Source organism: Pagrus major, chromosome 11 (genome assembly GCF_040436345.1).
Source record: "Pagrus major chromosome 11, Pma_NU_1.0".
NCBI lineage: Eukaryota > Metazoa > Chordata > Actinopteri > Spariformes > Sparidae > Pagrus > Pagrus major.
The window spans coordinates 20,826,920-20,850,925 of record NC_133225.1 but is presented as its reverse complement, the minus strand read 5'-3'; the positions used below and the strand labels follow the sequence as shown (position 1 = coordinate 20,850,925).

Here is a 24,006-nt window from a genome sequence, read left to right as displayed (position 1 = left end):
TGTAGTATATTAAATCATTGCAGGAAACATCATTCAGTGTAGCAATGTCAGAGGAGCAGGAGCATATCGATCACCGTGTCACATATCTTTTCAATCAAGGCCTGACATAGGCTGAAATAGCATTATGCCTTGCTATCACAGATAATATACACATTAGTGTGCGTAATCTAAAAAGACGGTTAGCAAGGCTTCAGCTATATCGGCGGCGCAATCTAAGTGAGCCTGATGTCGTCATTAACTACATAGCTGACCAGCTACGAGGTCCCGTGCGTCTCCATAATCTCAGGCCTATTATATCACAATCATTATATCGTTATCTCGGGAAAACAAAGTTTCGTTATCTCGAGATCTCGAGAAAATTATCTCGTTATCTCAGGAAAACGGTAGTTGTTATTTCGAAATAATAACTCGAGATCTCGAGAAAACAAATGAAATTAACTTGTTATCACGGGAAAACGGAGGAAATAAAATGTATGAATGCATGGCCCTTTAGGGCTTCCGTACTTTTTAGCTTCAGTGTATCCAGATAATGTTTTTGCTGTACAAAGCTGATCTTATTTGGCTTAATCAGTCCCATATATTCACACCTGTTAACTACTAGCCAACACCAGCAGCCTCACTTAACTTGCAGTGAAATGACTTGCTTATGCACATTTCGAAGTAGACCTATCACGCAAAATTCACATTTCACATCGAAGACCATAATTTGTACTAACATACCTTGGTCTTTCAGGACTTGGAGGTCTTTCCATGAAGCTTCTCTTGGTTGCCTTGGAGATGGGGATGAATGGCATATTCTTCAACAAGGATGAAGGATCTGAGGTGACACAATAGAGACGTATGATCAGACTATGCTTTCACAATAGACACAACCACCTCCACTCTCTACACCTGACACTACAGTTGCTATTGCTACCATAAATGCTGTCTTAAGGTCTGAATTTAAGACTTGCCTGTGTTTTCGTTGTCCAGCAATCTTGGTTTCACAAAAGACGGCTTGACCACCTCAAACCACCAAAACAGTTCTGCCATGAACACCAGGTAGTTATTCTGTGGAAATATAAAAACAAGAAAAGATTAAAGACATGGGATTGGAGAACAAAAAAATCACTCAGCACAATGATGTTACAGTGAACAAATTCTATGTATTTCCTGTTGTCACTTTATCCTCAATATCACCTGCAATCAAGTGCATTGTATCTATTTCTCCAGCAGGTGTCTCTCTTAACCCCTACAGAGAACCTGACGTGACCACTATTAGTTTATCTTCCAGTCTGCATATAAATAATTCACCAAACTTGCTCCATTTCACAGAGTATCCTCTTAAGAAAAAGATGCTTCATAGTTCAAGCTCCAGTGGAGTAATTTACAAGTGGATCTACAGTAAATTCATCATCCTTTTCAGCAAGGAATATTCTAAAAATGAGTGACATTGAAGTAAAATAAAGATTACTCATTTAGAGTCAGGCTTTTCACAAAGTAATAACTTATGTTAGTTAAGGTAATGTAACCAAAATCATGGCTTTCCACAGATGAGCTAATCTTCCACTTACATAATAACGTCAATAGTACCTGTGTTAGTAGAGAGGAGTGATTAAGGCATTAACCTAATTTGTAAAATAGAGGTCAGCTATTTTTTTCCGTTCTCAATCACCAGCATTCAATCCACCAGTCAACCTGAATTAGAGAATAGTTGAAGGGATATTTGGCACTGCTGTGCCAGGTCATGTCCATGCCTAAATCAGGCCAACATACAGTGGGAGGTCAAACTGCTTGAGGACACTGCACTGCAAAACATCATCTAACAAAATCATCCCCATCAGTGTTACATTTTCTCAAATAAACAGTTGTTTTTTCCTTTCAACAAAGAAAAAAATAAAAATAAATTATGGACCATACATCTCACTTGTTCTGGTTGGTTGTTCTGCACTGTGACAGAGGTAAAACATGTAGCATTCAATGGACAATACTCAAAATACCACATGGTTTAACCAGTATGATTGACACTAGAAACATTTATTCAGCTTCATATTCAGTCCAAACACTGCATTTTAATGAGTAAAGATTTGTGCTATTATGAGCCTAAAAAACTTTTTAAACACATTTTAAATTAGTGTCATCACGAAACAAAGCAAAGTCAAACTCCTCTCATCAAAAACTAGTTATTTCGCATTGTGAATGGAATCCAGCTCAGGCAGTTTTTTTGCCCATGTTGACATATTTCATGAATCAATATTTAATCAATTATCATGTCCAACTGAGCATTTTTTGCAGGGAACATGCCGGCACTCACTCACACATGCATATGTGCACACACACACGCACACACACACACACACACACACACACACACACACACACATATGCAAAACGAGTGCTGTGAAGCAGGGACGACCTTGAGGAAACACGCCCCCTCCCCACCCTCAGTCTATGGTCTCCAGACAAAGACAATGCTGCATGGCTCAGCTCTAAAGATACCTGATTCACTTCATCAGCAACATTTTGCTCTACCATGCCCACACACACATACAGACATCACGCATATACCCCTTAAGCCCTCCCAACTGCAGCCCAAAAGCACAGCAGGAGGGGCACAGGCAATTAACACCAGTAGCAGTGGTTTCCCCTGGGTGTTACTGCAGCATTTTACGTTTTTTTTTTTTTGGACTCTTTTGTACTTTACATGCTTGAAAAGGTGTGATGCTGAGACAGAAGCTAGGTGTGAGAAACTGTAGTGCACATGGTAACCACAGTTCCAAACTAACTAAAGCACAATAGACAAATATTGAATCTTTACATGCAAACTGAACAGTTGCTTACTACAGGTTTTCCTCAATCAGTCAATAAAAAATGTTAAGCTTTTTCAAGCTTTGTTTTGAGTTACATTTGCCCTTCTCACAACTCTGTGGTTTAAAAGCTCTTTAGCATAGAAATACTATCAAACAGCTAGTCAAATACCAAATGCTGGTTACCTTTAGGTGTGTTCACAGCATGTGAAGCATTTCTCGACGAACGAATAAAAGAAGAAATAAATAAAAAGAGGCAAAGATCTCCTATGGTCCGCCCGGCCGAGATTTGTGGCAGAAAGCCCAGCCTGACTTCTCTCTCCCCATCTGTCCTTCTGACTACTACTGACACACCAGGTGTGAGTGTTATCGCTTAATACCACCAGTCAGCAGTCGCACACACTCACACAGATCCCCAAACAACCAACCGCCGCACCACCACTCCGCCTAGCTCCCCACAGAATGGCATTACTCCCTCGCCAGGTCTGCAGTGTTGCCAGATCTGTTTGCTGGAGATTTGAGCATGTGTCACTCTCAGGATGAAAACAGGGACCTGATTGGTGATTACTCGAAGAGAGCTCGGGGTTGAGGGAGGTGGGGGTAGACTGAGCTAATCCACTCTACAGAAATGGGTTCAAACAGCCCACCATGCATGTACTGCACATGCACACACTTGCACATGACCTATGTAACATTCAAATGCACTGGCAATGTTTAAGGTTTGCATGCATAAAAGCACAAAGCTGGACACCACGCAAATTACTGTACATTAACCAACTCAGCAGGACACTAAGCGCAGACACACACTGAGCCTTCACTGAGCATTAATGTCAAGAATCACTGGGCAAGAGGGTTGATTAAAGGATCTAGGTCCTACAGCCAAACACACAGAAAGTCAAGCTCACTCCAACTTGGAAAAGCCACTGTCTTGATTTTCCGCCAAGTTTATCAGGCTGCCCTGAAATGCCCACTGAAAACCCTGGGCTTGCATTACATTACTAATGATAAAAAACAAAATATAAACAAGAATTTTCTTCCATGCTTAAATGTCTGCAGTGGACACACACTGAGACACCAACACATCAAGTAAGGAACTTAGTGCACAAATTGATGAAAGGATATGACACTGAAAAGACCAGTCATTACTTGAGCATCACATGATCCTTGTGCTCTTTACCTGCTCAATGCCAATAACTCAAACTAATGACTCGAATACAGTGTAATTCAGTAAATCAAACAGAGAACCCAGACTGCGTTTAATATAGCTACACACTTGAAAAACATACAGTCGATTCTTCATTGCTGACATCAAATGATGACAAATGATCAACAGACTGAAAGCCATGCTGAAGAGGCAGCTTATGAATTACAGAAAGTGTGTTAATTGCCTTCCTCAGGGCAACCACAGCATGTCTGCTACAAACCTTCCAGTAAAAAAAAAAGAAGCTGGTGAAAGCCCAGAGCTGGTGAATTTCATTTCTCCTTGTTGCATCCACAGATGGTAATTTAGATGTGCTGTAAATTAATTAAATGAAGAGTCAGTAAATGGGAGTGGGTTGACGTGATTTACAAGCCTGGTGTCCATTAGGAATGAATAGCCCTGAGTAATGTGTGTTTTCTATGGCATTGGGGGTTGGGTACCAGAGGCGAGTCTATTGTCTCTTTATAGAGACCCACTGTATATAATGGAGAATAATTCTGTCTTCATCAAATGTACAAAATGTTGTGTTTTATGTCGACTTTCATTCCATGTCTTGTGGTCAGGCCTTTAACGCTCTACATATTCAACCAAAAAGAGGCACATGGAATCTGACACAGGGATGTCACACAGACTGGAGCGTGTGTGTGTGTGTGTGTGTGTGTGTGTGTGTGTGTGTGTGTGTGTGAGGGCAGCTGTCAAATGTTCAGGCCGAGAAGCTTCAGGCTCAATTCCAATTTTCTGCACATAAAGACTGATTTCTCTGGCTAACTGATAAATATCTATGAAAGTCTCACACCCTCGTTTTTAACCTGAGCTCATTTAAAACTTGTCAGGTCTTGCTTTCCATTACTGTGTCATGATGTCCTCCATGTGAATGCTGCTCAGCCAAGCAGTCGAATTTATGACCTCTATCTCACAATTAACAGCTTGTATTAACATTCATTCATAACAGTGAGTCTGTTTGTCAGTAAGTTGATTGATACAAAATGTATTTGATACTTTGATACTTGAGTGATTGTTATTTCTGTCAGTCAGTTGGACAAAAGAAGAGAGTTCAATACGTTGTGTTTGGCTCTGACAAATTATAATGGGCATTTTTCAGACAAGGAATCTGCAGATTTATTAATAATAAGAAATACATGAGTTGCATTTTGTTTATTTTTGTCCAAAATATCCATGTGTTTCAATCACAATTGAGAGATTGCCATCTGTCTTACTTTATGTTCTTTATTCTAAATGGAAAATTTAAACCAGGGATTAGATGGAGGGATTAGCACAGGAACACTTGGGCACGTTTAAACACATCGTCAAGTTCCCCAAAGACTCTATCCCTCCATTAGTCTCTTCCATCTCCTCTCTAACTGTTTCAAACTGTCTGTTGGTATAAGTGTTATTGCTCCTCCTCATCTCTCCTCTCCTCTTTCCATTTTCTTCCACATCAACACCTCTTTCACTCCCCCTCCCTGTTAAACATCTCAGCTCGATCTCTATAATAAAGTCTCCATTAGTATGACGGGCCATGGCGTACAGCTACTGAGGGTGTGACTGCCTGGAAACTGGGTCAAGGTTACTGAATCTAACTGGTTCTGTGTGCAGTTCTGGCTGCACTGCTGCTCTCAGGCAATAACTCTTCCCTGCTGGGATATTTTTTTATCCCTCGTGAAATCAGTGTCAGCAAAATACGGCTACTGGCTCGTTCACAGGACTCAATTATTTCTTTTTTGATGCTGTGCGTTTCGTCGATGTGTTTGAGCTGTGGGCTGCTGAGAGTTCGAGATGGATGATGCGGAAATTATTGCTTTATCCCTGATTTATCATGTTTTATATAAATAACTTTAATATGAGTACAAATATCAATATTTCTGACAAATAGCACTTGCAATAGCAAGAACCAATTCCATTTACTGTATATAAAGAACAATCATTTCCAAGTCTTGTGTCCAAAAAGTCCATGTAATCAATTCAACACAGCCGGCTAATATATTTGATTTAGTGTGTATAAAATGCTCTTAAAAGCAGGATGGAAACATCTCCAGCTGCACTGTAAACAGCATGTTTTTAAGTTTAAGGTAGCTTGAAAGCTGATTTTTAGTTTACTGACGTTTGTCCTTTCAGTGAACTGTGTGTTCAGTCTCTGCTGTGAAAAACATTTCTCAGTCAGAGGACATGCTGAGGCAGAGTCAATATCATCAAGACACATCACCTTTTCTTTTTTTTCCTACTGCTTATGCAGCTATTGGGCAAAACTCACTGAGATGGACACATCAGGGACAAACACAAAAAAACAGCAGACAGAGCGGTCACAAAGTTGCACCAAACCACCAGAAAAATAGTAGTATGCTGCCTTTATGGTGGCAGTTATGGTGCCTTTTCATGTGGCAGGAGAGTGGGAGTTGCTATTTGAGGAAGTTGTGGGAATTGTGGCCTCTAGTAGCCACTGTGCCTATTTGATGAAAAGGCTTTCTGCACAGACAAAAATACATACATGAACACAACTAAACACATAGAACTATTTGTTATGGAACCAAAGTAGACCTTTTACAGAAAAATAATATTCGTATTGCACATGCTCTGGTGCATACATATAGCATGTGTTTCTCCAACGTAAGACTTTGTTTCTCATTAATGATGTATCGCAACACTGGTGTTGAGCAAAAAAGGGAATAATAGAACCATAAGGACGAGAATAAGAGCTGTTAACAACCAGTAGTGGCTCTGACCAAGTAAAAAAATACATGAAGAGTACGACTATGATAACGTTGTTCTTTACTTGTAAGAACAACACCCTCGACTGTTTAAAGCCTTCTGATAATACTGTCACCTGGTTGATCTCAGGTGACCTATACACTAGGCGTATACACCTGTTTTTTATTGAGAAAGAAAGAAAGGTAGGTGCGGAAGTGATGTTTACTGTACCCAAGCTATTCCTCTGACAGATGAACTCTTGCAGCATCACACATTTATATACAAAGAAACTGCAATCAATAATCTCACATCAGGAGCTGACAACCTTGATACCACACACACATACACACACAGAAGGGATATTGGCATGAGAAGAGAGGTGTCAGAATGAACAGAGGACCGAGCTGTGAGTAATAGAGAGAAAAGGAGTGCGTCAGTGAGAGAAAGCGAGAGAAAGAAAATGACTGAGAACAGAGAAATTAAAACATAAAGTCAAGATGAAGCAAAAAAGAAAGAAAGAAAGAAAGAAAGAAAGGATGAAAGACAGAAAGAAAGAAAGAAAGAAAGAAAGAAAGAAAAATTGGAGAAGGAAAATTAGAAAAGGGAAAAAAGAAAACAGGCAAATTAAAGAAGGAAATTAATAAAGAGACACGAGGAGTGTGTGAGGAAAGAATGAAAAAATATATGCAGACATGTTGGGAGAGCAGGGTTAGTGCAGCTCTCCATGCTTGTGGTTGGTGAAGACAGCTAGCTTGGATTGAATGGTTTTTCCACAGCATGACTCACCACACTGGCTGACAGAGCTGCTTGTTTCTCCTATTTCATTTAGCCTCCCTCATTGGACACCACACTGTATGGTTTTCTAATCTGTTTTCTTGAAAAACTCATGAATGAATTAACACGTACAGGATTTGTAACCGCTTAAGGAAACGATAATTAACTTAAATATAACTCAACATTTTGATTTGTTGATTTTGTAAATGTGGAAACTAAGACCTGACAGTATTCTTAGGTTTTTTTAAAAAAGAAAACAACCACTTCCTTGGATTTTATGTTAACGGCCATGGTGGGTTTTCTACTCTCTGCTGGCATGCACTCGGTACATTTTAAAGTGTTCTGTTTCAACAAATCAGGAGTTCAGCAGTTTATATTCCACCAGATATTTCTCCAAGACTGTAAAGACCGGTACACACCAAGTGTAAAAGCAATTTAAGAGTGGACAACCGGTTTTGCAGAGAAGCTTTGGACACCACTGATTCAGCATCACAACACAAGCATCAAATCACTCCAGAGATTGCTATTCTCTGAGCCTAGAAAGAACTGAAAGTTCAATTTACAAAAACTAATAGCCTTTCAAAACACACACTCTACTACAGGGACAATTAAAAATGTAATTTCCCAAATATAATTTCTTATTAATTAAATAAAAAATAAAAAATAGAGGCTCCAAACTTGCAGTGACCTGCTGCTGACTAAACTTTACAAGCACCATAGGGTGAAGTGAACTGGAGTAGCAAATATCTAATTTTTGAAATAAAACGACATGAATGCAGCCAGGTTGTAGCAGTACCTTGATGGCGGAGGAGGCGTAGAGCATGTCCTCCAGGCTGAAGTGGCAGCAGCTGTTCAGGTTGTCTTTGCAGAAGTCCTGTATGAGCTGCAGGTTGTATAGGCGATCAGCCAGCGTCATGTTCTCCTTCAGACATACATCTGGGAGGACAGAGGGAGCCATCAGGTGTCAGAGTGACGTCAGGATGAATTTGATGGCTGAAGGGGTTCTGGTTTTAACACACACCTCAGAGACTTTCAGAGGTGGCTTCAGCGTGTGTGTAGAGGAGCTTTTAGGAAGGAACTGCTGACAACAGTTTGTGATTGACTGACCAAATCATGACAGTAGGTTGCATGTCATCAAGCTGTGGGTGGAGCTGTGTGTTCTAACATTTAAGGTGTTAAAAGTGTTGAGTGATTGATGTTTTGTTTCAGTGATGTTTTCAGGTCAATTGAATGCTTGTGTGTGAATATGTGTGTTTGTTGGGCCTGTTATCAACATACTTTATCAGCAATGTGATGTGAGTGTGTTACATCTTTTGTTGGTGGCTGATCTTTGATCTAGTGAATGAGCCATTCACAGGCAGGGGACAAAATGGCACAAACACCTCCCCAAATACTGTAACTTGTCTGTTCAGATTTGTTTTTCTACTCTGAAAATGTAAGAGTGATAAAAACAAATGCTATAAGTAAAAAAAGAGAATACTTATGCATATTTTTGGTTTGAATATGAGCATTTATATCATGGAGTTAAAATCCTTTCTGAAAACAGATGTTTACCATTTCAGCAGAAGCAGAAACTGCTTAATGGTCAACAGAGCTCCTAAACTCCTGCCGATAAGTCACGGTCACCTTGTGCTTTGTTGCAGACGTCTTACCCTAAACCAACACACAAACTCTACTTCAGCTAACAACAACATGCTCCTTACCATCCAATTGTAGCAGCTGAGGGCAGTAGAAGTGCAGCAGAGCACCGAGGGCCGAGCCGTCTGTGCTGTCTTTCAGCAGATTGTCCACCGGGGGGATCCATGGAACCGGCTGGGTCAAGGCCTGCTCCTTCCTGTAGCGAGCCTGCAGAACATAAAATACATAACTATAAATTAAAAGCATCGTGAAACATCACCCTGCCTACATCTACAGTACAGTACCTACTGGGCCAGACCCGTCCTGTTGTTTTTAATCATTAAGTACAGCTATAAAATTAGTCATGTATAATGGTGCAGCCATCACAACAGCTGTGTCTTTATTGTGTCTTTAAAGCAGGAACAAACACTTCAGAACTCATCAAGGCTTCATTAGTTTTACTCATGTATGAAGGTAATTGAATTGCTCTGGAGCCTTACAGCATGTGTACTAAAAGCTTTAAATTGTTTGAGAAAAAAAACAATCACACTGAGCCCACTGAGAGACGACAAAGCCCACTACAGTGACTATGGTTACCACTGAGGTAACTCACTGATTATTTTTCCAGATGTTATCATCTTAGCTCTTGTAGTATAATACCAAATTATTATTCTCTACATGTTGAGCATTTTCAACTAGTTTAAACACTGAGTTTTTACAAACAGCATTCTTTGTGAAAAACTGTCAAACTATCCTGTCCAGTATCTGAGTGCAGCCCAGTGGCATGAATATAAATGACTTTTTATTAAAAACACATACAGTAATGTTTGAGGTGAAAAGAGTGGATGTTACAGGCAGGCCTACAGTGAGAACTGGCACTGGTACTCTGAAACAATTTAATGCCAATTGCTCCCAGACATCCCGTCTCTGAAATGAAATTCTAATAACATTTTTTTTTTTTTTCTTAATCTAATCCCCTGGGACCTCTTCAGTGATTCCCCAAGGGTGTCTAGTTCCTCTGTCAAGGACCTTCACATTAGCAAAAACTCTACTCTTCTCTTTTTTCGCTGTACAGTAAATCACATGGATGCAGCACAAGGGAACACTTGTTAGTCTAAACACGGGAGGAGAAAGAAAAGCTGTGTTTATGTAACAGTGAAGTCACAGGTTGATGCACACGTGCGATAAAATGGATGGCAATCAAGACAGAGAGAGGTGGGAGGGAGGAGGGAGTGGAGACGGTCACTATGGATACACAGATGAAAGAGCATAGCACTCATTAGTTGACTTACAGGCACAAGCTTCATGTACCACTTGGTTGGAGACTGTAGCAGCACAGCGAAAGAAAAACAAACAACAAACAACAAAGACATACCTGTTAGGGAGATTAGTTAGTAATGCGATTTAGTAATAAAAGGAAAGACATGACAGCTGTGAGATCAAACGCAGAGAATCTCTGTGTTATTGAGAGCATAAGAAAAGAAGCCCACGCAACCCAAATAACCCTGGAATTGCATTAAGTGTAATGCAGTGTTGAGTTTTCAGCGTGTATCTTAGGAGGTTGCTGCTTATACGTCCACAGGACAAGAGTTTAGTTTTGGGTAGACCAAATATAGAATAGTTTTGGGGGTCACAATTTCTCTTATTAAATGGATCAATAACTGAAAGAACATTTCAAATTCTGTATGAAAGTGTTTGGTTAACACAATATCTTGACTGAGCCGGTGGCATAGTAGAATCTAAACCTGAATGCACAAACATTTGTTTATGATACTGAATGTATAATAAAAAATGAAAGAAAATTTGCTTGACATATGCTTGTTTCATTCCTCTGACAACTAATGTGCCCATCAATAGGTATATATCTATTTTTACTGTCTTTTAAGGGTGCTGTGCGTAGGATTTTGTGGCATCTAGCGGTGAGGTTGCAAATTGAAAAAAAAAGATCATCCACTACCCTTACGAGTGCGTAGGACTACCTATGGTGGCCACTAAGAATGCAAAATCCTTCTCTAGATTGGTGTGGTTTGTCCATTCTGGGCTACTGTAGGAACGTGGCAGACTGCATGGAAGAGGACCTGCTCCCTCTGTAGATATAAAAGGCTCATTCTAAGGTAACAACAACACAAGTCTTATTTTCAGGAGATTATACACTAATAAATAAATTAAACTAATACATTTTTTCTGCAAATAGACCTCCTAAATCCTACATACTTTCCTCTTTGACCTTTAAAATTCACTACCTGATTTTGTTAGTTAGAGGATTCAAAGTGTCCCTAAACCCACAAGTTTTCTCTAAATTCATTGCTGATGGGTTGAAGGGAACGTATCTGTCTTCCCAGAGTCCTATATGTTCCAAGGGTAGTTTCCTGCGTTTCCCACTTTAGATGGCATACAGATAGGTGACAATTAAAAATGAAAAAACGTCAACCTCCTAGTCTCTGGACACCATCATTTTCGTAGTGTGTTCAATTTATTAACATTGTTTTCATTCTCATCAAACCATTCAATGTCCATGTATGTCCTGTATGAAAGTGTCTGCATTTGTAGTGTTTCTTTACTCGTATATTCAGGTTTTTCCCTTATTTTGTCACCCATCTGGATATATATCTGGGGGATATAGGACCCTGAGAACATTAGACTCCGTGTTGCAGCAAAAATGTGAATTGTGCCGACTTTAAAACAATGGAAAAAAGAAATAGCTGAAATGAATCTTAGAATTAAGGGACACTTGATGGCACCAACACAATCAGTAAGTTTATATCTTATTGTGACTAAAAGGGATAGCATTTAAATTCCTCAAGTAGCTAAAAGAAGAGAAAAAAAAGACAATCCCACTGCATAAATGCATCCAAACTGTCAGCTATCCACTGACAATGTAAGCTGATTCCAAAAGAGGAGAGGCTTGCCTCAGTTAAAAGCTAATACCCACACTACCTGGAAACATCAAAAAACCAAGTGTGAGTACCACTCAAAGTAGCTGGCAAGTGCTCAACTTCAAAGGCGAGCCACGACTCGGGAGAACATACAGGAGCTCTGTACTGAAACCCCCAAAATAAATAACAAAGACAGCAAGAGGATGAGAAGATCAGCTGCAGCTTTCTTGGGTTTTCCTGATTTGATTAATGTCTCAGCTCTCTGAATGCTAATTTGAGTCACCAGAAAGAGTTTATTGCTATCAAAGACACCTAATGTAATCTAACATATGACATATTAGTTAATCAGTTGTATCTATTGGCCAGTGAATGGACTGTCTGTGAAGCGGATGTCAAAGCATGAATGTGAGTCTCTTGATGTGTCGCAGGGCAGGAACGTAGAGAGATAAGATTATATCCATCCATCAAAAAACACTCCATATTTTGTGTATTTTTTCCCCTCACAGCACAGCATTTGGATAGTGATAGTGTAGAAATACTGTAGAGTATATTGTGAGTAATCCTGCGTTTATGGTCTAATACTTACCCTATGTTATGCATCGTATATGTGAGCCCCTTTCATTATTATGCCATGAATATTTTTAGATATTTTTGTCACTCGTGTTAACATACATTCATCAAACACAAAGATGCCCCTGCTGTATTGTTTAAATAAGATTATTCTGATACATGACTTCAAAACAGGACCAAGATTCCCGACTTGAGCCATCTGCTGTGCCGCTCTGAAATTCAGTTATATCATAAAGGTATTTGTAGACAGAGAGGGAGACTGCCCTTACTTCACCTCTCCAAGTCAAGCGCTAAAAAGCGGCCCCCAAAACATGGCCAGACAAAGTCAATACAGACTAACAGGCCAAGTTGAGCATTTGGTTGACAGGAGGGGAGCATGGCATGAGACAGAACAGGGGCAGATCAGGCCTTGGGTTGTGATCATACTCAAGAATCAGATTCAAACATTACTAGAACAATTACAAATACAGTAGCTTAGCTTAGCCTGTCATTTGGCATTTTTATCGTTTCCCTCAACTGCCCATACTGTACATCATCTACGCCATGCAGTGTATGTAAACCACTTAATTTACATTAGATATCTTGTTTTTAACTGTTTGAAATGACATTAAATATAATATTGTATACCAATGCAGGACTAAAATATAAACAAAAATAACATTTATGATAATGGCTCAACAGTTATTAGTAAAACATTGATTGATTCTCATTGATTTTTATTATAATCCTACAGTTTCTGCTTACAAAGAATCTTTAAAAATGTCTATTTATCATCCAGAGATAGAAACAATAAGTAAACAGGAGCTGAGTTTAGGGTAGGACTGGGTGATAAGGCCTTAAAATAGTATAATGATATTTTTAGGCTACATCTCCAAATCTCTATAGGAAATCTCCAAAAAAGCACTTAAAAATGCTAGAACTGGTCAACAAAATCAAATATTATGACATTTTTGACCAAATGCAATGTTGTAGGCAAGGCTATTGAGTATGAGATGTTTGATAAATAATCATCAGCACTTTTGGTATAATGATTATTAGAACAAGAACAGTCTGGTAAGTTCAGAATATTACATCACTTACTGTAATGCAGCCATTCAAAGCAGGAGTGGAGCAAAGTTGTAAAAAGTACCCAAAAGTCATGCTGAAGTAAAAGTAAAGATATCATTAAAATATTACTTTGGTAAAAGTGAAAGTCATCCATACAGATAGTGCAGTATCTGATCTTAAATGTACATTAGTATCAAAAGTACAGGTAAAAGTGAAATCATACATTTATTTATTTATTTTTTGGGTCGGCTAATTATCGGATCTTATATTTAGCATTTTTCTGATTGCAATCTGCAAAGTAACTAGTAACTAAAGTTTTCAAATAAATGTAGTGGAGTACAATGTGTGTCTCCCAAATGTAGTAAGGTAGAGGTATTAAGCAGCAGATCAGTCTGATGACACAAATGATTACAAATCATTCACAAATCGCCTATTAAGTGGTCAAACGGACCTTTCATAGACTGAATACATGACTCTCAACCCGCCGCCCCAGTTTGAGGGGATGAAGACTGTCTACATCTAAAGTGCTGATCTAAGACTGTGGGCTAAGCAGGGTTAAACAGGGTCTAAAATCTGTTATATCCACTAATCAAACCCCTGTGGAGAAGTAAGGCCTCATCCATCATCTCATCAAAGAAAAGCACACACATACACATCATATTAAACTCATGTTCAAGTACTACACACACATGCACCCCATCCACCTCAACTTCAATCATCCTGCGACTCTCTCTCTTCCCATCAAAGTTCATCCTCTGAAGCCAGACATGTCCGGCTGAGCTGCAGCTCAGCGTTTGCAACTAAAAAAGGATTAGTCCTTTCCTCTCTGTCCTGACGTTGCCTTTGCAGTGCCCCCCCCCCCCCAACCTGCACCCACCTTCACCTCTGTGTACTGTACAGTAGGCTAAAATGAAAACACACTGTTGCCCAGGTGACTCTACAGTGTTGGGTACACGTCTCTCTGCGTCTGACTGAGACAGAAGCTCCCTGCGTGACTCACACTGCAGTCAGACTGATTGCAGTCACTGCAAAGACAGAAGGGGGGAAGGTCTGGGGAGGTGGGGAGTGATGGAGGGATAGAGGGAGGATAGATGGAGCTGCTAGACATCAGCAAAAAAAATAGTAGCGCACTATTTTTTGCACATTAGTGCAGTTTGACTTACTTTGTTTTCTTCAATTCTTCTGTGCTTATTTTCCACTATGTAAAAATGTCAATTGCTAATTACTGACAAATTTCTCATCTTGTTCTGACTCATTGTTTTGACTAAGACCCCAATTTATTCCTTCGCCTCTATTTGGGCCAATCAACTTATGTTATTGTGAGGGTGCTGCTAACGAAGCAGGCAATGCTTAGGCCTTGTTTGGTCTGAATTTAAAACTGAATACATTTGTGATTTTCTCTTGACATATATGAGTCACAAGGAATACAGTACACCCGACACACATTGTGTGAAAAAAATTGAGGCTGGTTTCAGAGGCAGAGGAAGGACAGAGAGTTGGAAAACACTGGTGGTTTTATGGCAACCTGGTAGGAATTATGCTCACACATGTAAACATAATAAAATCTGAAACAATGAAAGGGAGAAGACACAAAAAACCTCTACAAGGATGAAGGCAAGGCCATTATTAAATTCAAATAGCTGAGACGCTGACCGTTGTGCCTTCGTCTGCCAACACAGCAAGCAGTTGTTACGCAATGTCTCTCGTCTGAGGCAGCAAGACCTTGAAGTCAGATGCACAGTGAAGTTCAAAAACTGTCCCAATTAAAAACAACGTGCTGAGTACAGGATGATACAATTCAATATGTCATAAAAGTTGGCTTATTCAAAACTACAGCACAGCAGAAATCACTGTTGTTTTAAATATCTGATTTAAACTTCATGGTGAGAAAACCACAGACAGAAGCAGAATTTGTTTCAGCAGCTGCGGGTGGACAACGACTTATACGAGTGTGCTTTTATTGATCTGAAAGCCTCAAAGTGCACCATCCAATGACCTGAAAGATGTCAGCCACAAGCAAGAGAGAGACAGAGACACAGAGAGAGAGAGAGAGAGAGGGAGACGGCGACCACAAGCACACATCAATGCGCATAAGCCGCCCCCAGCTTTGGGATGATGTCACTGAAGGCCAACTCTTAGGCTTGGGGGCCAAACAATCAGATGTATTAACACTCACATCGTGACTGAGCGTGGCTCCACATGTGAGACATCCAGTCAGTGACAGGCTGACTTCACTGTGACTCTGTTGTGGTTTCTGTCATCCAGTTTCAGAGAGAGTTTTCTTCTTCAACAAGCATCAATAAATCTAATGATGAAATGATGTCACTTATTTGGATGCAACTTCACCAGTTAAAAGCCGGTGTGTTCAGGAGGGATAGCTATGGCAGTGCTGTGTCTGCACAGTGACTGGTCAGATCAGCATCAAACCCAGTGGAAGTCTGCACAGCCCTGGGACTGGGACGGGGACCACACACACACATAAACACTGCAGTGCTCCATTTCAACTCTCCACAGGCTAAAACACATGGGACAGGGTTGCAATATTTTCCCTTAGGTACACTGTCTCTAACTCTCTAAACCTTTCTACAAAGCAGCATCACTGAGGGTGTTGAGTCACAGTGTGTAGCCTGTGATAGTAGAGGCATGACCCAGGAGAATGGTTGAGGACAAGTCTAATTGAATGAAGTTTCCGGAGTGGAGGAGTGGAGTAGAGGCTTTAGGGCAGGACAACATTAAAATGCAGAAAAAAGAAATTAATGAGAAAAGAGAGTGAAGACTGAATTACTGCTGCAGATGAGTGTGAGCCGAAGTTTCTCCTCATTATCTAACGCATGGTGAGGGGGTTCATGACTTTCATGGGTGACTGAAACTTGTATCATTCAAAAACCAGTCAGAGGTCACTTTTCTTCCTGAAAAACTGCTGCATCATAAATGAAACAGCGTCAAAGCATGAAGGACGAGGATGTAGGTGGAGACATGAGTGTGACATCATCTTTGACCAAAAAGCTAAAGCTTCAACTAAAATTGACAGTATTTTTTTGGCCTTTTTTTGGTTTATTGATAGGACAGCTCAGAGATGACAGGAAACAGGATGAGAGATAGGGGGGGTGACATGCAGCAAAGGGCCACAGGTCGGACTCGAACCCCGGGCCGCTGCAGCGAGGACAAGGCCTCTGTACATGGGATGCCCGTTCTACCAACTGAGCTAATAGGTGCCCCAGTTCATCCTTGAGTCAGTTCTTGAGATATCGCAACAACCTGAAAGCATAATGCCTCCGGCCACAGCTATTGCTGGCGCAGAGGCATGAAAAGTAATAATTTATCGATTCCAGCATCTTAAATGTGAAAATTTCCTGGTTTCTTCACTCCTCTATCACTGTGAACTAAATATCTTTGGGTTGTAGACTAAACAAGTGATTTAAGGACATCATCCACGGCTTTGGGAAACACTGATAGACAAACCAACAGCCATGTTCATTACTCCAACTAATATATTACCCAGTTTTTCAATCTTTGAATGTATAATTCATATTTTAATCTTCATGGAAAAGTCAGTCTTTCCATCTAATCAGTCTGTATTTGTAAGTGAACAGATGTCACAACAAGAAATTACTGAATGTATAACGAATATACAGAAAAGATCATTACACAGAAAACATGGTCTATACCTGTGTCATATTACTATCTTACTAAATATCCAAAACACGTATCACATGCCACGTTTTACTCAGCAGCTCACAGCCCATATGCACTCGCACAGACACAAATTACATGGAGCTGACTGTGAAATGTATAAGTGGCAACAAATAGCTTTAATGTGAAATTTAAATCGATTTATTTCCACCAGTGAGTGAATGCATTATTCAGTGAATCATGATCTATTGTAAACCATTTATTGCAAATGTAGTGTCAAACTACAGAATCCAAACACAGATTGCTCCGGTTACTCAAATACATAATAAATACACAGATAAACAGACCCCCCACAAACACACAGGCCACATCAGCCTGTCTTACAGCATCAGAAATCCCTGCTGGCACTAGAGTCAGTTATGTAACAGATATGGACGCGGGCAGCACCCTGAACACTAAATGACTGCTGCTCTAATTAGACCAGTAAGCACTGAACTGTTCGTTATGGCACAAGTGAAGTGAGTGAAGCTTGTTACAGTACTCAGGGTAGATAAACTTGTTATGATGTTAAAGATATAACTCTCTTTCTCATTTAATAAATGCAGACTGATCTAAAGCTCAGACATATGTGAGTCAGACTTTCTTCAATGATTTAAAGGGCTTAAGATCTGTTGAGGAAACTGGACCCGGATATTAAAGTGACAGAGGTCGGGGACAAATATCTGTCCGTCAAAATGAGTGTTGGAGTAAATCCATTTAGTGGGGTTGAGGATTTACACTTAGCTTGTTTGAAACTGTCCATCAAACTGGTGATATCTGTACTCTAAATTCATGTAAAGTTAGTGTTGAGTTAGCTGAGGGAAAAAAGGAAAGGAAAAGGAAAAACGCCCACCCGAGGACTCCCAGCAGACTCTGCGCTCTGTGTCTCCTTCTTCCTCTGCTCCTGAAGCACAGTGTCTTTCAGATACTCATTTACCTGAAAGAGAGAGGACAAACAGGGTTTTATTTCACTGAGTTGGCCTGGCAGCAGCACCAATTGGCAGAAATTCAATAGAGGGAACAGACAATGATGAATACTTCATCTGCAGCTCATATTGCTCTCTGAGATAAGCCTCACATTCAAAATCAGATTTGTTTTGTTAGTTTAAATGAGGCTCCATAGTCTATTGTGTTTAAAGTTAATATTGAGAGTTCCACAGTGGAAGCATTTAATTTAATTTGGTTATATATTATACAATATTTCGCTGCACTGTGACCACACAATTATTATTCAGGCTGAAGTAAAGTCGAGAAGAAAATCTAATCTCATTCAATCCTGTTCAGAGTTCATATGGATCAAGTTAAAGCAGGTTCAGCTGTTAAGCTGGTGAATTTTGGACCTTTGCAACACAAAGGGACACCAACAGAGAGCCATATGTCCGACCAGTAGGACTCCACGACCAAACCTGTTAACTATTGTGATTGTGTGTGAGTGTGTGTGTGAAGCTCAGAGTTGGCAGCAGCCCACTGTTCCTAGAAGAATGTAAATAGACTGTAGCACTGTATGGAGGAGCCAGAACCATCTGCAACCACCAAAAGGCTGATTTACACAGTGCATGAAGGTATTTGGCCACATTTCTTTTGTATAATATGCACTGTAGTACAACGATTTATGGAATGTTTTTAAACAGTGTGCATTTGTTTCCTTGTAGCTCCTATAGATTATTGGACTAAGCCCAAACACTAAATATTAGATTGTGTATATAGCAGTGTTTTTTGTACATTCACGTGATAGACCACACAGACAATATTCATCACCTGTGGGATTGAAAGGATTGTTTTTAAAATGTTTATTTTTTCTTTTTAATTACACTGTACTGTATTCTTGTAGTTGCATTTGAGTCATGCACGGCCTCTTTTTGAATGTTCACATTGCTTTTCAACGTTTTTTTTTTATAGTTTTAATCATCAAAATGTATAACATGATATAGCTTAACAGCAGCCTTTAAATAATATTATCAGTACCATTCTTAAAAACCTTTGTCAGTTGAAACATGAATGTGTGTTTTAACTGCAGAGTTTGGAGAGGAGGGCCATGAGCCATGAAGAGCTGACATAGCTCACATAGTGTCATAGCTAATAAGAACAACCACCTCGTACATGTGATACTGTACTGCATGTAACATGTGGATAATGTTAAATTGCGCCATCATCAGAGGAAAAAAGCCCAAAGATTTCATGTGACTTCACAATATTCTCATTTTTCTTGTGTCCTGAATTTCTCCTGCACACACACAGTATTCAGTTAAAAGGTTATTAAGGCAGTGAAAGCAGTAAAAAAAAAAAAAAAAAGACAATCCCAACTTAATTACACCCCGGAGGATATTTTCTTGTGTGCTGTGAGTTCACCTGTAGACATCATATGGTGCAACCCCAGGGCATGACGACAAAGTGGTGTACATGAAACCGATTTGGTGGTATTTAGGTCAGTAATTTTGACTGGAATAACCCCACTGTGTACTGTGGAATCTCAGGGCTCAACGTCTATGAGATCAACTTTGGTGAAATGCCCCTGAGCCAAGGTATCTGTGGTAACTTGTGTGCAGTATGAGCACCAGCCTGCTGCTTGGACAGATACTGAACAAGGTGATTAACTTACTCATAGTTCATGATATGGTACAAACCTAATGTCCAGCAGGTTTTGATCTGTCCTTGTAGTTACAGTGTATCTGTCATTTTAAATAATATGTACAGAAGTAAGAAATATAAGTTGGCATCTAATTTAAAAAATATCAACTTCAGGTTACAAAGGCTGGTGGAATACAAGCTGATTTAAATTGGTTTTGTGGAAAAAACAAAAACAAAACAATATACACAGACGCTCACATTACTCACCTTGTTGATCCAGGTAGTCACTGCATCCTCTGTGTCGTAAGGTGTTTCCTCAGGGTTGCAGGCTAAATACTGGCGAATGCAGGCCATCACCTTCTCTGCATTGACCGTCTCCACTGTGTACGCCACCATCAGAGTGTCGATCATCGCCAGGTGAGCGCTCTGCAAGAGGAAACATTACAAAAAAAAGATTAAGAGGGTGAAAATGAGTAGCTTTGAGGTAACAGTTGATACAAGCACACTGATGTTGTTTCCTGCAGATGGTATTGTATATTTGAGGGATTTAAGTCAATGCTCTCAGTAATTGCCATTAAATGCACCAACAGAAGCCTACAGTCCCCCTGTATCACCATCTACAAAGGTCAAACCAGACCACAATAGTCACACCGTGGCCAAGAGTAAAATGGTTTATGATAGAAGTAGGGCTGCAGCTAACGATCGATTTTGTTATCCATTATTCTGCCAATCAATTGTTTAGTCTACTCAATAAAATGTTCATCACAATTCCCCCCGAGCCCAAAGTGAAATCGCTTCCCTTGTCCAACCCCCAAAGATTCTTCATTTACAGAAAGGCAGCGAATCCTTACATTTAATGCTGGAATAAGCAAATGTTTGACATTTTTGTTTGCTAAAGTAATGAATAGTTTTAGATTACTTTTCTTTTGATGGACTAATCAAGCAATTGACCAGTCATTGCACTTCTAGATAGAAGAGAAAATAAAAGTAGTTTATTTCATAGACACTGCATCTACAAATACAATGACTTAACTCTGGCAGAAAATCTGCTTGAATAGAATCAAAATAACACATATGCATAAGAAATACCATTTCCTTCATGTTATTGAAAGCCAAAGACTTGTCTTGGACTGCAAAACAGGTGAAATTGTCTCCTTAAATGCGGACGGGGGCAGAACTGCAAAATGGTCTTATTTCATTAGTAAAGTTGTACCAATTTTTAGTCTCCACATTAGCATGATACTGAAGGTGAGTGGGGACTGAGACATTGCAAGGGCAGTGATTTATATGATTGGACAACACTAAGCTGCTGTACATCTGAAACTCTGTCTTCAGTTGAAAGCTCCCTTGTGGCTGTTGCCCAGGAAACAAGTGCGTTCATCCCTGGTTACAAGACCCACCTTGCTCACAGCGACTTGCTAGCATTGGGAAGCCTGATTACAACATCTTCCTGACGACAGAGCCCAATTAATAGAATTGGCATCCCCTGTAACATGCTCTACTCATCATTATCACTGACTGGAGGGTTTTATTTTGAAAACTATGAATCCATTTTTGGACACACAATCATGAACATGACCAACAATATGTAAGTGTGAACATTTTCAACCAACTGTCCTACCTTTCATTGGTGGTAAATTTAGTTCAGTGCTAACAATCAGGGAGTAGAGTATGTCAGTTAATCTCAGACTCCAAAGTATTATAATTGCTGCATGTCGTATGACTACTCCTGCACTTAGCTATGCTCACAGAAGGAGCTGTTGAGAAATCCTCACATATCAGTCTCTTTTATGACATTACAATGAAATAAGGAAGGTAGCAAAGGAAGGTGTGGTTACAAGTTCTCCGCTACAATATGAAAATATTTTTGCACAATCAAGTTTCACTATTAAGCATACAAAGCTAATGTAGCAGTGAGTGTAGGAGGATTTATTTCACACCACTTATAGAAATGGTGGATATGTATTTTAAGAAGGAAACTTTCATACCTTCCTCAATCGTTATCCACAATGTTTCTTATCATACCATATTATCCCCTTCAATCGTTACTTGTCATGTCATTGGTCTGGTTTCCAACAAAAAGCAAGGACTACGTCTTATTATCTATGCCGTAGGCAAATTCTGATCACGACAGCAACTTTAATAACTTGTGATTCAATTCAAAAAGTTTCAACTCTTAAGTGCTAAAGTGTCATCTCTCCATATGCTGACGACTAGGGTTTTTACATGAAGACATGCTTTATTTTTGTACCCATTCAAACTATCCATAACAACAAAATTCAAAGGACATCAACTTCATCTTACAGTGGCTTTTGTAGCGAGCCAATCTTAAACAGTATCAGCAAAGCAAAAACAAAACTACTTCATGATTTATGAGTGTTACAGGTATGAGACAAGTCAGACGAGTTGGTGTGTTCTCCCAAAGGTCAGAGTAAAATAATCTGAATGGAGTCACAGCTCAGTGTTGTCCAGCATCACTCTATTCTCATAAATATTATAAAATACACATTACAGAGAAGAGTCTGTTCTACAATAATGAGGCAGAAGGGTGGTCTGTGAAACAATAAAGTCAAACAAAAAATAAAGTATTCTGATAAAAAGAGAAGTAACAAGGAATTTACAGACAATTAAATCATGAGAAATGCAAAATCCATTTGTGTCTGTTACAGTGAAGAATATAAGACCACTCAAGGCCATATAGTGTTTACAAACAGTATTTTTTACTTCGTATTTAGAGGTTATTTCATTACTACCAATAATTGGAGCAGAACCAGATTTGGGGCTCGTTCAGATAACTGAGAACAACCTTTGAGTACATTCAATGCCAAAGGTTTGCTAAGCTCTCATACTACAGCAGAAAGTCCCCGGGAGGAAGTTGTGGTTTTGGGAGATTGTACAAACTATGACTATGACGCCTGAGACAGGTGTTAACTAGACTTGCTCAGTGCTGAGACAGGTCTTTATTATACTCGCGTGAAATATAACTGATGAGCTTTTGCTTGCAGATATAAATCTGTGAAGGTAGTTAGTAAGTTTGTTTTTGAGAGTGATACCCAATTAGCTCATGCTAACTAGCTATGTTACATCATGAAACAGATTCAGTTCAAAGCAGCGCAGCATCTTTCAGAATTTGCATAAAAACATTATTCCTCTTGTTCAAAACAGACCACTACAGAAGAACAGAGCTGCTCCATGGTCAGAAAACAGTCCTATTAACTCATATCATACTCATGCATGTTTATATATTACATGTAGATGAGCATATTAGAAGCAAGACACAGTACTGACATGTAATTGATTATTCTAATTTGAAATATGGGTAGTTATATAAGCCAAATGTGGAAATCTGAACATGCAATAACATTGTCTTTGTGGCACAATGTTGATAGGGGTAAGGCTTGTGCAAATCCTATAATATGTGTATTTTAGTTCTTGGCTCCTCACTCTATTAGTCTGCACTGTCTTGTGTATCGACCACACACAACCCAGGAATCAAACCACCAAATATTTACACTTGACGGCAGCTTTTCCATGAGCTAACCCAATTAATCAAAGTTAAAGCAAAGTTAAAGTGGCCCCTTAAAGATCCACTCTGATACAGTACACTAGAGGCAGAGAATAAAGCATTACCAACATCACTTGGAGGTTTCAAGTGAAGTTGAAGAGCTATGTTGTTCACTCACTCAGGTTAGCTGCTAAGTGCATTTAAAGCTCTGAACTAAATTTCACAGTGTGACATTTCATTAGCTGAATGCTTAATTTCCACTATCTCTGATCCGGTAACCCTGCAGCAAACCAATCCCATTTAATAATATACTGCCAAGATGTTTCCTATTGGCCTTCATTTAGCCTGTCCAAACACTGTAAAACATTATCTCAAAGACACACAAACATCCAAATGCACACACATACACATCCTGTTATCAGTTTGCAGAGCACAGTTACAAATCTGCTCTGTATCCCCACAACAAATGATCAGCTCCAGGCGACACCAATTTTGAAAAGGCCAAGGGATCAGCGTCATTCCTCAAAGGCCTCGTTTCTCTCCTGTTTCCTCCTCCCTGCTGAGCAATTTGAGGATATTGATTTGTATCTGCTGAGGTCTGATGAGATGAAATGAGAACAAGGAAAACTAATCTTGTTTACTAAACCCCAGACCCACACTCTCTGATCCTATTGGATGACAACAAGTCATCGTGTTGGAGGAAGA

At 39.6% G+C, this 24,006-nt stretch overlaps 1 protein-coding gene across 1 annotated transcript in view; it reads right to left on the bottom strand.

Annotated features, from left to right (window-relative positions):
• Positions 1-24,006, bottom strand: part of camsap2a (calmodulin regulated spectrin-associated protein family, member 2a) — a 52,014-nt gene that overhangs the window by 8,583 nt on the left and 19,425 nt on the right. Inside the window, exons 3-9 of the mRNA XM_073476726.1 lie at positions 20,064-20,222; positions 18,082-18,165; positions 10,356-10,388; positions 9,150-9,291; positions 8,243-8,382; positions 954-1,050; positions 721-817 (exon numbers count right to left, since the gene is read on the bottom strand). Of these exons, the coding sequence (XP_073332827.1) occupies positions 721-817; positions 954-1,050; positions 8,243-8,382; positions 9,150-9,291; positions 10,356-10,388; positions 18,082-18,165; positions 20,064-20,222 (752 nt within the window). The remainder of the gene's footprint in view (positions 1-720; positions 818-953; positions 1,051-8,242; positions 8,383-9,149; positions 9,292-10,355; positions 10,389-18,081; positions 18,166-20,063; positions 20,223-24,006) is intronic.